This window comes from Coenobita brevimanus, chromosome 47, assembly GCF_032717465.1.
Source record: "Coenobita brevimanus isolate Jiangsu-jjx chromosome 47, ASM3271746v2, whole genome shotgun sequence".
Lineage (NCBI taxonomy): Eukaryota > Metazoa > Arthropoda > Malacostraca > Decapoda > Coenobitidae > Coenobita > Coenobita brevimanus.
In genome coordinates, this window is record NC_137000.1 from 10,416,026 (window position 1) to 10,429,902 (window position 13,877).

The 13,877-nt window shown below is 45.3% G+C and overlaps 1 protein-coding gene across 1 annotated transcript; it reads left to right on the forward strand.

The window, feature by feature from the left end:
* The first annotated feature begins 4,611 nt into the window (after window positions 1-4,611).
* Window positions 4,612-13,377, forward strand: LOC145399028 (uncharacterized). The gene is made up of 14 exons (XM_080271756.1): window positions 4,612-4,690; window positions 5,215-5,360; window positions 6,421-6,589; window positions 7,491-7,573; window positions 8,002-8,143; window positions 8,705-8,800; window positions 9,390-9,478; window positions 10,017-10,169; window positions 10,747-10,865; window positions 11,133-11,298; window positions 11,809-11,976; window positions 12,206-12,351; window positions 12,633-12,738; window positions 13,244-13,377. Exons 1-14 carry the CDS (start codon window positions 4,612-4,614, stop codon window positions 13,349-13,351), a joined length of 1,770 nt encoding a protein of 589 aa, XP_080127882.1. The 3' UTR covers window positions 13,352-13,377.
* The last annotated feature ends 500 nt before the right edge of the window (window positions 13,378-13,877 follow it).

The window sequence follows — 13,877 nt, forward strand, 5'->3', positions numbered from 1 at the left end:
TAGTTGCAAGAAAAAAAAATCCTGTTGGTACTCTCCCAAGACTATCAGATATATAGGTAGGATGCTGTATAAACTACTCTAGATCGCTGAGGATAGAAACGATTTAGTCTTATTCACCAGACTGATAAATATACAGAAAGGAAAGTGGTCATGACCAATTCGATCTAAAATGGAGGTATCCGAGAGACGAAATGGAGAAATGTGTTCCTTGTCAGAGGTGATATGCTCAATGAAATTTGAATCGTAATTTTAGTGAAGTGGTTAGTATTCTTGTTGCTCTACCCCAGGCTGCCTGGCCGAGCAGGCCCATCGACCACAAGCAAGCAGTAGCTCCTTTTTTTCTTTTTTTTTTTCAGTCTGAGCCTCGCCAGAATCAGACTAGGATCCATCAACATGGAGGAGTGCAAGGAAAATAGATGAGGCATATCCCCCATGAGGAGCAGTGTATAATACATGTGTGTGTGAAGTGTGAGTAAGAGTCTCAGCCCAGACTTCAACTACTTCGTAAGTGTGACTGAGTTTCCTGCCTGGGAGTGTTGTGTAAGGCCAGCTAGTACTAGGTCTTGGCCCTACATCACTTCCTTGATGGTACCCCCTGGGACGATGGTAACCATGCACCTGCCTTTTTGCTGGGCTAACGGGTGTTCCACCTTGCCCAAGGGTGACCCGGGACTAAGCAGGGCAGGGGCGTCCATCTTCCTTCAGCCGGATACATGCCCCTGCCGCATACCCCTTAGGAAAGCAGCTAAAAGTATAGATATATTTAGTCAGTGTACAGCAAGATAGTCGAAGCGACACTGCAGATAATTAAGTGAGGTTTGAGAACACAAGAATTGTATCCTGTTCACTTGGATTAAAACTGCCATCTCTCCATCATGATTTTTGAACTGTAACGAGAGATTAACACCAGAATCTCTCTTTGGTTGGCCCTCTCCCCACGGCACTCTGAGATAAGGCAGTAAGACAATTGAGTGAAACTTTCAATAGACTGAATGTGTGGTAATGCATGTAGCTTTAGTGCAAATTAAAGGAAGTATTTAAGAGGTCATACTGGATTGCTCTCAGTACTTTTGAAACACTGGGTACAAACAAGGTCTGCAAAGAAAGATGGTTAGAAATTGAGGTTTTGAGGGATAGTGAAACAGGAGGACAATTTTACCCTTCCACCAGGTAATTAACACTTTCAGTACGATTATGTGTTTTTATATATTTCATTTTTTTTTTAAATGCCAAGCCATAGTATTTAGGTCAGGAGAACCCCCTCGTAGTTAAGGGGTTAATGGAGTCTGACTTTAACTTCACTAATTCGAAAAAAAACTCGTTTGTCGAAAAATATATATATTTTTAAATAACAGAACAGAGGAAGGAAAAACAAATGATGCTTGTTGGTAGAAGGAAAAAAACATTATTATACAACTCACGCTCCTGAGATGACCCTGTTTTGTGTGTGTGTGTGTGTGTGTGTGTGTGTGTGTGTGTGTGTGTGTGTGTGTGTGTGTGTGTACCCGTGACCCACTGGGAACTTCAGTTCTGAACACCGTGCACGCGCGCGTGTTTGTACCCAAGTGACCCATTCCTGTGTGATGTGTGTGTGTGTGTGTGTGTGTGTGTGTGTGTGTGTGTGTGTGTGTGTGTGTGTGTGTGTGTGTGTGTGTGTGTGTGTGTGTGTGTGTGTGTCTGTGTCTGTGTGTGTACCAGGCCTCCCGACACAACACACCCTGACATTAGTGTATCGTGTGAAAGTCATTTGCTTCCCAAGTGGTTCATATCTATCCCAGTGAGAAACAAAATCATCAGCAATAACAAAAACAACAACAACAACAACCACTACTACCGCCACCACCACAACCACCACAACAACAACAACCACCATTACTACTTCTACAACAACAACAACAACAACAACCACTACTACCACCACCACCACCACAACAACAACAACAACCACTAATACAGCCACCACCACCACTACCACTACTACTTCTACAATAACAACAACAACAACAACCACTACTACTTCTACTACTACTACAACAACAACTACTACTACTGCTACTACTACTACTACTACAGTACGTTTTCTCTAGCTTGGCAAAGATCCCTAACCCCTTTCAGCTCAATTAATGGCCACGTGTAGTGAAACTGAAGGCTCGATTGGACTAGTAACCAAGGAGACTCAATAGTACATCATAACCAAGGCTCAGGTGAAAACAGACTATAGTGCCGTTCTTCTTGGTCTTCTTTTTCTATTCTTTTTTCTTCTTCTATTTCTTCTTCTACTTCTTCTTCTTCTCCTCCTACTCCTCCTCATTCTCCCTCTCTCCTTTCCTCTGCTTCTTCTTCTTCTTCTTCTTCATCATTTTCTTTACTTCTTTTCTACTACTACTTCTTCTTCTTCTTCTTCTCCTCCTCCTCCCCCTCCTCCTCCTCCTCCTCCCTCCCTCCCCCCTACCCTCTCTCTCTCTCTCTCTCTCTCTCTCTCTCTCTCTCTCTCTCTCTCTCTCTCTCTCTCTCTCTCTCTCTCTCTCTCATTCTTTCTCATGCTATACCCTACTGATATTATATTGCCACGTGCCAATTTAATGCTTATGTGACCCGCCACCTGCAACCACCCTCCGTGCCACCAACTGGGTGGAGGTTTGTTTGTGTGCTTTATGTAATGTGCACACGCCAGCCTTGCATCCTCCTGCATCTTCTCATGCACATTACACGTGTACACACCACTATCTAAATACATTTATAAACACACACACACACACACACACACACACACACACACACACACACACACACACACACACACACACACACACAGAAGGTACATACATACACATTCACACACATACATAGACACACATTCCTGCTTCCTCCCACGCACCCAAAACATGTACACACACTACTGTTTAAACACACACACACACACACACACACACACACACACACATACATATGCACTCCTACCACTGTCAACACCATCTTATCTTAAAAAAAAAAAAAATCCTCTCAACAACAAACCCTGGGAAAATCACTCTATTTCCTCCGTGTTTTACCTGGAGTAACGAAGAAGAATAAAACTGAACCTTGAGACGTGGGTGACCTTCTTAGCAGCCACATCGTCTCAAGGGAATTAGTTATTATCGACATTTTGTTTTTACCCTCGGTATTACTCTCGATGATACAAGGGGAGGCGGTGGCTCAATCGGTAGAGAGGTGGCCTGCAGTCTTACCGGACCCAGGTTCAAATCCCTGCTGGGGTAGGGAACAGTTTAATTATTTGAATTTAATAAAAGCAGACTCTACTGATCTACCAGAAGACCCGCCGACATGTCGTAAAAATACCCCCGCTAATACCAATACTCCAGTCCTGTATGAGACAGCCCTAGCATGTATTCAATATGGGCGGTGGGTGTTAGCGCCGAAGTGGTGACATCTCGAGGTGTATGGTATGTAGGGGGACTCCTGGGCCTTGGGAGCAGGCTGTGAAGCCCATGTCCAGAGTCGGACGCATAAAAAAAAAGAAATAAATAAAAATAAATATGAAAGGACTGTTGAACCGAGCTGGAAAATTCTTAAACTTAATGACCAATACGAGCGCAGATTTTTTTTTTTAATTGCCAGCATACCTAAAGGAAAGCAGGACAGCTGCGGTACACTGACATAATTCTGTGCAAATTCCCATGATGATCTGAATACACAAGAACATAGGATTAAAAATGAATGGGCATGTACGCTATAACGTGTGAACCCAGTAATCCCTTCAAAAATCCGAAAAAAAAAATGCTCGGGGTTACTCGTCCAATAACTAATTGCATCACGTTCTGAAGCAAACTGGTGAAGAATAAATGATTGACACTAAACTGAAAATCGTTTGGAATAAAGAAGAAAAGAAAAACTGAGGAATAGTAGGTGTTCACCAAAGTGTAGAAAACTAATTAATATATATGTTGAGTCCTTTCCAGTCTAAACTAAGCGAAGTTGTACGATGTGTTCAGAAGTATGCAGGACAGATGATTTAAACAGTTCCAAGTCACGACAACGAAATCTACGAAAAAGAAGGATGGGATGAAGAACTTTTGCGAGCAGAGTCGGACTAGAAAGCTCTCGGAGAGCACTTACCTCCTCCAATGCCATTGCCGTTAAAAAGGATCCGGATCCAGATCTACCCTAAAAATTCATCATTTCTTCCATAGCCCATGGCCCACGCTTCCACAAAATTTCATCAAAATCCGTCCATAACTTTTTGAGTAATCCTGCCAACAAACAGGTAGACAAACCAATGCGGTGTAAAACATATAACCTCCTTGGCGGAGATACAAACCGACTTATTCCTAACGTAAATTGTTAGAGGGAATATATCTGATACGTAGTAGTAGTAGTAGTAGTAGTAGTAGTAGTAGTAGAAGTAGCAGTAGTAATAGCAGTAGTATCAGCAGCAGCAACAGTAGCATCACTTGCAACCCTAGGCTCATCTGAACGTGAACCCAATGGACTGCAAGATGAAGTTGTGTCCCTGCTGCAGTTCACAGTCCTTCTTTCGGGGGAGAGGGAATGAAGTGAACGGCATTTGTATACTCGGGCAGCGGAGCAATTCGGCTGTATCAGTGCCACCGCATGAAGGCCACCATTTGCATTACCATATCAGATGAAAGTATATCAGACTGTCGTCCTAGTGAGGGTCAGGTGATATGGTGTGAGGGTGCGAGGGGAGGGTGGAGGGTATAGAAGCCGAGGTGGAGGTGGGGTCGAATCAGTTAGACAGGAGGACATGTTACGAGTGGCCACATCTCTGCTACTCCTCGCGCTCCTCTCGGGTAATTTCTCCTCCCTAATGGGTGGGGGGGAGAGGGAAGTTGAGGGTGAAGGAGAAGGGGGGAGCTTTATGGTGCAGGGAAAAGACGGACCGGGTGGATGTTTTTAGGGGATAGGTTACCAGAAAAGTATATGTGAGTGAGGTGAAAAGAGGGGGAGGAGGGGGAGACCGTGGTTGAGGTGGAAGGACAGAGTGGAGAGGTATGTGAATGATAGTTTTGTGAGGAGGGCCGCCTGCTACGTCATCATCAAATAGTCAATCCGTCCACTGTTACGTTCATATGGGATGTAAGTAAGAAATACAGAATAAAGTTGCCCAATTGAGTGGTTGATTGATTAAGGCGTCTTGGTTATAGATAGATGGACTAATTAACTCTCTCCTCTCCACCTGCCCATCTTGCACAGGGGCGTGGGGTCAGCTTTGTCCATGCGTCACCATCAACAACGAGTGGGACGGCAACTACGACGCCACCTTTGAGGCCTCCACCATCGACCCGTTCCAAGGCTTCGAGATCATCCTCACCTTCGACCAGCCCGTGGATTCCTTGGACGTGGGTGGACATTGGCTTGGGTGTGGTAGTATGTCCTCTCAAACGCTGTAGCACACATTCACAACTGTCAATTTATACTGTACAAATGGCTAAACCGTGACATTTAGGGTAGTATCTTAGTGGATTTGGAGACTTAGTAGTAGTAGTAGTAGTAGTAGTAGTAGTAGTAGTAGCAGCAGCAGCAGCAGCAGCAGCAGCAGTAGTAGTAGTAGTAATAGCAGCAGCTCCAAGTTCATTTGAAAGGTGGACCCAGTGAATTGCTGGCTAAAGTTGCCCTCCACAGGCAGTCCACTATCCTCGTCTGGGGGACAGGGAGGGAGTTGAGGGATATTTGCATAACCGAACACTGGAGACACCCGACTATGTTAGTGCCATCACGTGAAGGCGTCCCTCTACAGCACTTTCTCTAACAGTACGTCAATGATGCAAACTATGTCAGTGAAAAAAGTATATTGATAACACAGAGATTAATAAGGAGTAGACCACTTTACAAAATAAACTGTTTACACAGGAATTCGACGAAACTCCTCATGAAACACAGAATCCAATGTTAAGACAGAACAAGAAGGGAAAACCGAAATAAACAGTGACAGGGACGAATGAGGAAAGTATGGCAGCTTGTAGTCTAGCCCATCATCATCAGACTAGAAGGGAAACTGCATTAAACACTCACTGGAATACGCAAGTCCCCTCACCAAGACAAGATGGCTGCCAAGGAGGGGAAGGGAGGGGGTGTTCTAGTTAGGAAATTCTCTAGTACCTCATGCTTCCATTTTTACCTATGGTGCTTTACTGTTCCCTTGTATGCAACTTATGTCCATATTAAGAAGACATAAATACTATACATCACTCCCATAAACATTAATTCCAAGTCCTGCTCTTCTTCGTTCTTTCATAAACATTAATGTCAAACACTCCTCTTCTTTCTCCTTCGATAAATATTAATCCCAACACCTCCTCTTCTTCTTCCTTCAATAAACATTAAATCCAAGTCCTCCTCTTCTTCCTCCTTCGATAAACATTAATCCCGAACCCTCCTCTTCTTCCTCCTCCTTCGCAGTTCTGGCAGGGCGAGTGGGAGCAGCTAGACGAGACCACCTTCCGCCTCTACGACAGCGACTACCAAGGCGGCACAGGCCAGATCATCAACTTCAACTTCCAGGTGCATTTCTCAGGCAGCGTCCGTCCTGAGGTGGTCGGGGCCACACTGAACGGCATCGATGTCTGCGGTAAGTAAAAAAAAAAAAAAAAATGAAAAAGAAAAAGAAAAGAAGAAAGAAAGAAAGAAGAAGAAGAAAAGGCAGGAACCAGCGATTTTGACGTGTGACGCTACGGTTTGAATCCCACAGGTGGCTAGAGTTCTCCCATCATGTAAACGTTACCAGGAGAACAGGTTGATCTCCTACTCTTAAATCTTCTGGACTACGCTAGCCTAGCCTCGGGGCCCTACGCTCCGAGAGGGACAAAATGGGATCGGGATTTACCGTTTTGCTGGTGGTTCGTCATTTTCTCCCGTATCCTTTTCCTCCCCATCCCAGTCCTTTAAAAACAGTGTCGGTGCCGTACCAACATGTTTTTAGAAAGGTAAATATATTCTAATTAAAAAGCAAACAGGAGTATTGCAGTAGGTAGATCGGTCCACACTTGGCCGTTCTTGTCATGTCAGATGACTTCTTATGAGTACTGCTGGAAAAGGTAGCCTAAAATTATTTGTTAGATAATTTGCAGTACGTCGAGTGGGCTAGATGAATTATTACCAAGGCACAAGACAGACCCCTGACCCCTGGAGTAAAAAATGGGAGAAATGGAGTTCCCCGAGCTAAGCCCTGTATTGGACTATATAGCCCCGCTAGGGTTACATGAGCGAGCTACCACTCCCAGCACGGCAGCCCGGGCGAGGCTCGAACTCGCAATCCCCCGATTACGAGTCCAGCGCGCTACCACTGTGCTACCGCGCTCCCCACCTCTGGAGTAAGCAATATCTACAAGTATTATCTGCTTTACTGACTCGCACAGTTGATAGGCATTAGTATAAACTTTTTTCTTCTTCCCTCCTGATTATATGCATTAGTGTCCTTCGTGTATTTGATAGGTTCTAATCTACTGAAAGTCTTCTCTTCCCTTCTTCAGACGGCGGTGACTACTGGACCACCCTGTTCCCCTTCACCAACCCCTGCCAGGCTACCGGCATGACACCTTATGATTACAGCCAGGTGAGATAAGTGAGGATCCACCTGAAACACCCTATTATACCCTACTTTGACCCCCTCCCAGGTCTTCTAACAGTTCGACCTGAAACACCCTCTTATTGCCTACTTCGACCACCTTCCCAAGTTTGTGATTATCCATCCTGTTATAGCTTCTTATAGGTCCGCCTGAGACACCCTAGTACTCTTTCCTTTAACCCCTTCCTCTTGTGTATTTCCTGTCTAATATAGCTTCTTATGGGGCTACTTAAAGCAACTTAATATTCTTTACGCCTCCCCTGGGTTCTACATATATCCAACCTGCTGTAGCTTTTTATAGGATCGACAGGTTCTATGCACAGTACAGTACGTCCTATTTATTTTGTGCTTCTCACAGATCGACTTGAAACATCTCATTCTTTTCTATCTTAACCCTCTTCTGTTCCCTTCCTCAGGTGCTGTGTATGTCCTACCTGTTCTATGAGGCTGAGAGGTCCGGTGCCTTACCTGTAGATCAGCGAGTCACCTGGCGATGGGACTCCGCCTTGGGGGACGGGTCTGACGTGGAACATGACCTTACTGGGGGGTATTATGATGGTGAGGAGATGGGAGAGGGGAGAAGAGGGGAGAAATAGGGGAAGGGAAGCAGGGATTACTGTGATGGTGAGAGGGGGAAGATAGAGGAGGGGAGAAATAGGGGAAGGGAAGAGGTGATGGGAGGAAGAGAAGGGGAAGACGAGGAGAGGGAAAGTGAGACGAAAGAAAGGTTACTGTCATGGAAGACGGGTCCGATGCTGAGCACGACCTCACTGAGAGGCACTATGATGGTTAGGTGGAAGGGGGACAGATGGAGGATGAGAAAAAGGTGAGGGGGAAATGGGGAAAGGGAGAAACGGGAAGAAGGGGAAGGGGAGACCAGATAATGTCAACAGTCACACATCGCACGGAGTTTGCAAAATAGGGCCACTAGACATCAATGAGAAACAAGCCTACAATTATCTGAGGGCGTAAAAATATACGTCAGAGTTACGCAACTGTGGTGTTCTTAAATTTAAAAAAAATAGCAATAAAAGTAACTTGAATTTTGGGCAAGAGAGGTCAAGCACTCCGCTACATGAACAAAATAACTCACGTCAACCCTCCGCACCTTCGTTTCAGCTGGTGACCACGTTAAGTTCGGGTTTCCTATGGCCTTCACTGCCTCCATGCTCGCCTGGGGCCTCATAGACTTCAAGGAGGGGCACGATGCGGCAGGTGAGAGAGCGAGATGGTGAGTGATAGGGAGGTGGAGAGATGTAGGGGAGATGGAAAGAGATGGGGAAGATTGAGAGAGATAGGGGAGATAAACAGCATTATAAGTTAACAGAAAAATATCTGTGCTGTAGGAGACAAACAATATTCACACACACACACACACACACACACACACACACACACACACACACACACACACACATTTCGCTTTGTTACACCTCACACAGCTACCGCACATACTGACTGCGACATTGTGTACAGGGCGTTACAAAGTCTTCCTGTTGCAGAACACAAGGAGTGGCTGTGAGGTGTGAGTAAGTGTGGTAGTGTGAGACGTGGCAGTTTTAGGTGTGGCAGTGTGAGGTGCAGTAGCGTTAGGTGTGGCTGAGTTAGGATGATTAGTGTAAAAAGTGGTAGTGTGAGGTGTGGCAATGTGAGTGACTGTGAGATGGATGGGTGTGTAAGGTGCGCCAGTGTGAAGTGTAAAAGTGTGAGGTGTGGATGTAAATTACTCTGGAACTTCGCGTGTTTTGTGTGTGTGTGTGTGTGTGTGTGTGTGTGTGTGTTTATCATCATCTCCCTCACACAGGACAACTGGAGTACGGACAGGCTGCTCTCAAGTGGGCCACGGACTACTTCCTAAAGGCGCATACCGGCTATTGGGAGTTTTACGGCCAGGTATGAAATCACTCCGCGTTCAGGTATTTACTCTATTTCCACACTTTTCGTTGACTTTCAAAGCCTTCCAATAAGTTAAAATAACCAAAACTTTCACTCATCGTTGTCGTATTTACTGTCTACTTCCATAGTCTTCGTTTACGATAACTTCCAATAGCTATAACTTTCATGACTTTTAACAACTTTCAGCTCGGTCCCTGTCTTCTTCCAAACATCTTATTCTTACCTAACTTACAGTACATACTTTTTAGTTGATGCTCTGCACCTCTCTAATTTTAATGTGCCCTTAACTGCCAAGTCTCCATCTTGAATACTGAGTTGCAACGATAAAGTAACCGTAGAATATGATGCTAGTTATGAACAAATCCTAAGGAAAGGATGTAGAGCTGTAGCATTGTCTTATTCTGCCAATGAGCTATGTGAAATAAGCTGAAAAAGGATGGAAAGGATGCCGAGTCATATAATCGTCACATTCTGAAATAAGCTAAAAGACGAAAAACATTAATCAAGTTAGGCTAATGTGGAAGGACTATAACAGGTTGGCAATGGAGGAATCGACCACGGGTACTGGGGACGACCCGAGGACATGTTCATGGAGAGGCCCTCGTACAAGATTGACGAGGCTGCCCCAGGAACCGAGCTTGCCTGTGAGACTGCTGCCGCCCTTGCTGGAGCCGCCATAATCTTCAAGGTAAGGAGGACTGGGATATTCTTGTGTCATTCATTATTCTATGGTTTTTCTTTTGTGGTCGTTCTTCTCGAGGTCTTTTGGGGTCGCCCTTTTGTGATCGTGTTTTTTTTTTTTCTTCGTTTGGGGTCGTTCTTCTGTTGTCGTTCTTCTGGAGTTTGGATATCTTTCTTGTGAGGTCGCTCTCCTGTGTTCACACTTCTTCAGGATTATTCTAAGGTTGTTCGTCTTGAGCTGTTCTTAAGAGGTCGTTATCACGTTTATTAGCATTAAACCGGCCCTGGAAATGAACTCCTTCACGGGGTGGCATCCCCATAATCAGCCATTTTTCAGTGCCCAGTTACACAAACGTCCCTCAACTCGCTCTTCATCCCTCGAAAGAAGGATGATGGACTGGAGAAGACAAACTGAAGCCTGTAGTCCACTGAGTTCACATTCAGATATGCCTGGGGTAATAATAATAAGATTGGGCAGCCTAAAAAAAGACTGTAATCGATAATAAATAAAGAAAGAAAGAATACAGACATAGATAAAAACGTAAGATCCGTGAGATCTGCGTAACTTCAACTCCCTCTCTCAGGATGTGGACTCAGACTACTCCACTGAGGTACTGGAGGTGGCCAAGGAGCTGTACGACTTCGGAGACCAGAGGCGAGAAAACTACCACAACTCCATCACCGACGCCTCCGGTTACTACAAGTGGGTCCTCTGGTGTATTAAATTTGCCTCAAGTTATTAGGGGTGTACAGAGCTTTGTCAGGGTCAAATGTAGTGCCAGGGATATGCTTAGACTCTCTTTCTCTCTCTCTCTCTACCAGTATCCAGCAATGGGTATGGTCCCCCTCTCACGCTACGGTCTAGTTCATTACCCACTTCACCTTAACTTGCCTCAGTTTTTTATTTATTTGTGGCGTACTGTGCTCGTTTCATTGTACTGTATTATACTCGTACGGTACTTATTTCAAGGTCGTGGAGTGGGTATGGTGACGAGCTGTGTTGGGCGGCACTCTGGCTGTACCGCGCCACAGGGGACAGCGCCTACCTCACCAAGGCTCAGGCCGCCTGGGACGAATTCGATCTTGGTTCAGACGCCTTGCAGTTTGCCTGGGATGACAAGCGAGTGGGAGCTTATGTAGGTATCGGGTGTTTGTTTAAAAATGTGAACTTAAGTTACATTCCTAGCACAAAACAGTTGACAAGGGAGTGTTGTAATGTTCTCACGTGGATTCGAGTTGCAGTTCCTTCCCTTCTGAGCTGTGCATGTTCCCCCACTAACACGGTTAAGTTCATGTCTTGAGATCATTGGCCGAGCTAGCATGTGTAAGTTCTTTCACTTGATGGCAGCTCTCTTTGTGTTGCGGTCTTGAGACCAAGGATGAGGTGAACAGATAAGGTGGAGAGGTATGAGTGTGGCGTCAGTTGGAGGAATGCCAGACTGATGGCGGAGGACAGGGTGACATGGAAGTGCCTTGTGTATACCCACTCCTTCTGGGATTTAAACGCCTGGCTATAAACGGACAGATAGATAGACTGTAAACTATGCCGCTCCAGTTTCTGAATCCTCCTACATAGTAGATGGATAGATCGACAAATAAGACTGTAAACCCTGCACCACTACAGTTTCTGCACCGTGTTCATTCAGGCACTGGGGACGCTGCTGGAGCCGACCAACCCACAGTGGGAGACGGCCCTGCAGAACTACCTGTCGTGGCTGAGGACATCTGCTGACTACACCCCTGATGGTCTGGTCTTCCTGGACATGTGGGGCGCCAACAGACACGCCGCCAACGTCGCCTTCATCTCACTATGGGTAACATGGCTTGACCTCTGAGCTGCCCTGTGACGTCCTCTTACTCTTGCCCTTCCTCTAGACATGCTACTCGTATCCACTTTTTTTTTAAGACTGAAATGTTGCTGCTGCTTCCTTAGTAACATAGGTTCTATATAACACCATTGCTCTATTATCGATATACTGTACAAGCTGTGTTAAACCCGTCGCTATGCTATGCTGACCTGTTCTGACCTTGTGTGGTGGTCAGGCGGCCAAGTACGGCGATGCGGGGTCAGCAGATGTTAACCGCCAGTGGGCCGAGGGTCAGATGGGTCAGCTGCTGGGCGATGCTGGACGCTCCTACGTTGTGGGTTATGGCGTTGATCCACCCCAGAGGCCACACCACCGATCCAGGTACACACACACACACACACACACACACACACACACACACACACACACACACATTAACGTAAAACAACGTACATAATATTTTGAACACAACTCTAACTTACGAGTATAATCATGTTCACCTGGATTGCAATGTCTTTTGAAGTAACTGATCCAGGAAATAAGTAGATACAATAGACACCACACTAACGATTCAATAAGTAGACACAGTAGACACCACACTAACGAGCAGATAAGTAGACACAGTAGACATCACACTAACGAGTCTACCACTGCTTTGTCAGCTCCTGTCCGCCACCGCCCGACTCCTGCACTGACGGGTGGGCACAGAACCAGGACGGACCCAACCCTCACGTCCTCTACGGGGCTCTCGTCGGCGGACCCTCTCAGGTAAGATACAGGCCTCCCAGAGCCCGAACGAATGAATATCGGAAAAATCGAATCACCTGAAACACACACTAGTACAGATAGGGTTTTTCACTGTATTTCGCCGGTTCTAAGTTTTCTTCAGATGAAACTGGGAAATAGTTCTCTGTACTTCTTTGCCCTCTTCTTGCACCCACTATGATGGAAATTTAATCTAGGTTTTAACACTTGCTTGATGGTCTGGTAATAGCACAAAACTCTTAGTAATGAGTGTATACTCTTATAATCCTGCAAACAGAAACTAGATATTCGCTTGTCGTATTCTAGGAGAAATTTAGGACTTAGCACACACAGATTGCCTTAACGACCTTCATGCAAACGATGGCCATTAACCCTCTTATGGTTAGGACAACTTTGGTATTATTCCATTTAATGTCAGATTATTTTGCTCAGGTGAGGCGTATAGGAACTAGAGATTAATGAGCCACGTGCAGTCAATAGGCACTGATTTCCGTGTACTCCCCCACAGGACGGTAGCTACGAGGATGACCGTGGGGACTACGTACACAACGAGGTGGCCTGTGATTATAACGCTGCCTTCACTGGAGCCCTGGCCGCCATGATTGAGAATATCTGATCATCTTCATGCTCAAATTATAGTACACTCCTACAAATATATAAAAAAGGCGCGTGGAATTTGCTTTTACGTATCCCCTCTTACGGTGTTTTAATATACTTTTGTCATGACCGTTTTGAGAATATCTGAGTTTCTTCTTGCTCAGAATTGATTGGGTCTAAAAGACCTTTACAGGCCATACCAGGTTGGACTACCTAAATCCACTTGATCACTCTATGTCTATCTATCTATCTATTGCCAGACGCCATAATCCCTTAAGGGGTGGCCATTTGACTTTGAGTTATTGGTTTTATGGCAAGGGACACTAACCCTCCACCAACCCACTTGTTGACATGCAGGGAGCACGTATGGGTTGGTTATATGGTTACCACCCAGCATTGTAAATGTCCTTCTGAAAATAAATTTATTGTAACACCACAGGAGGAAGACTTTACATTGCATTCCTGGAAGAAATGAGTGGAAAAATGTAACTGATAGAAAATTAGAGAATTATCATCATATCCAGACCTACTTTCCCACCTTAGAG

What these genes read in the sequence shown, in the direction of transcription:
- LOC145399028 (XM_080271756.1), top strand. Translation starts at nt 4,612, where the DNA reads ATGAAGGCCACCATTTGCATTACCATATCAGATGAAAGTATATCAGAC. An exon ending in TGAGGGTCAGGTGATATGGT is followed by an intron (nt 4,691 to 5,214) that starts GTGAGGGTGCGA and finishes CATCTTGCACAG; the next exon opens with GGGCGTGGGGTCAGCTTTGT. An exon ending in GAACGGCATCGATGTCTGCG is followed by an intron (nt 6,590 to 7,490) that starts GTAAGTAAAAAA and finishes TCCCTTCTTCAG; the next exon opens with ACGGCGGTGACTACTGGACC.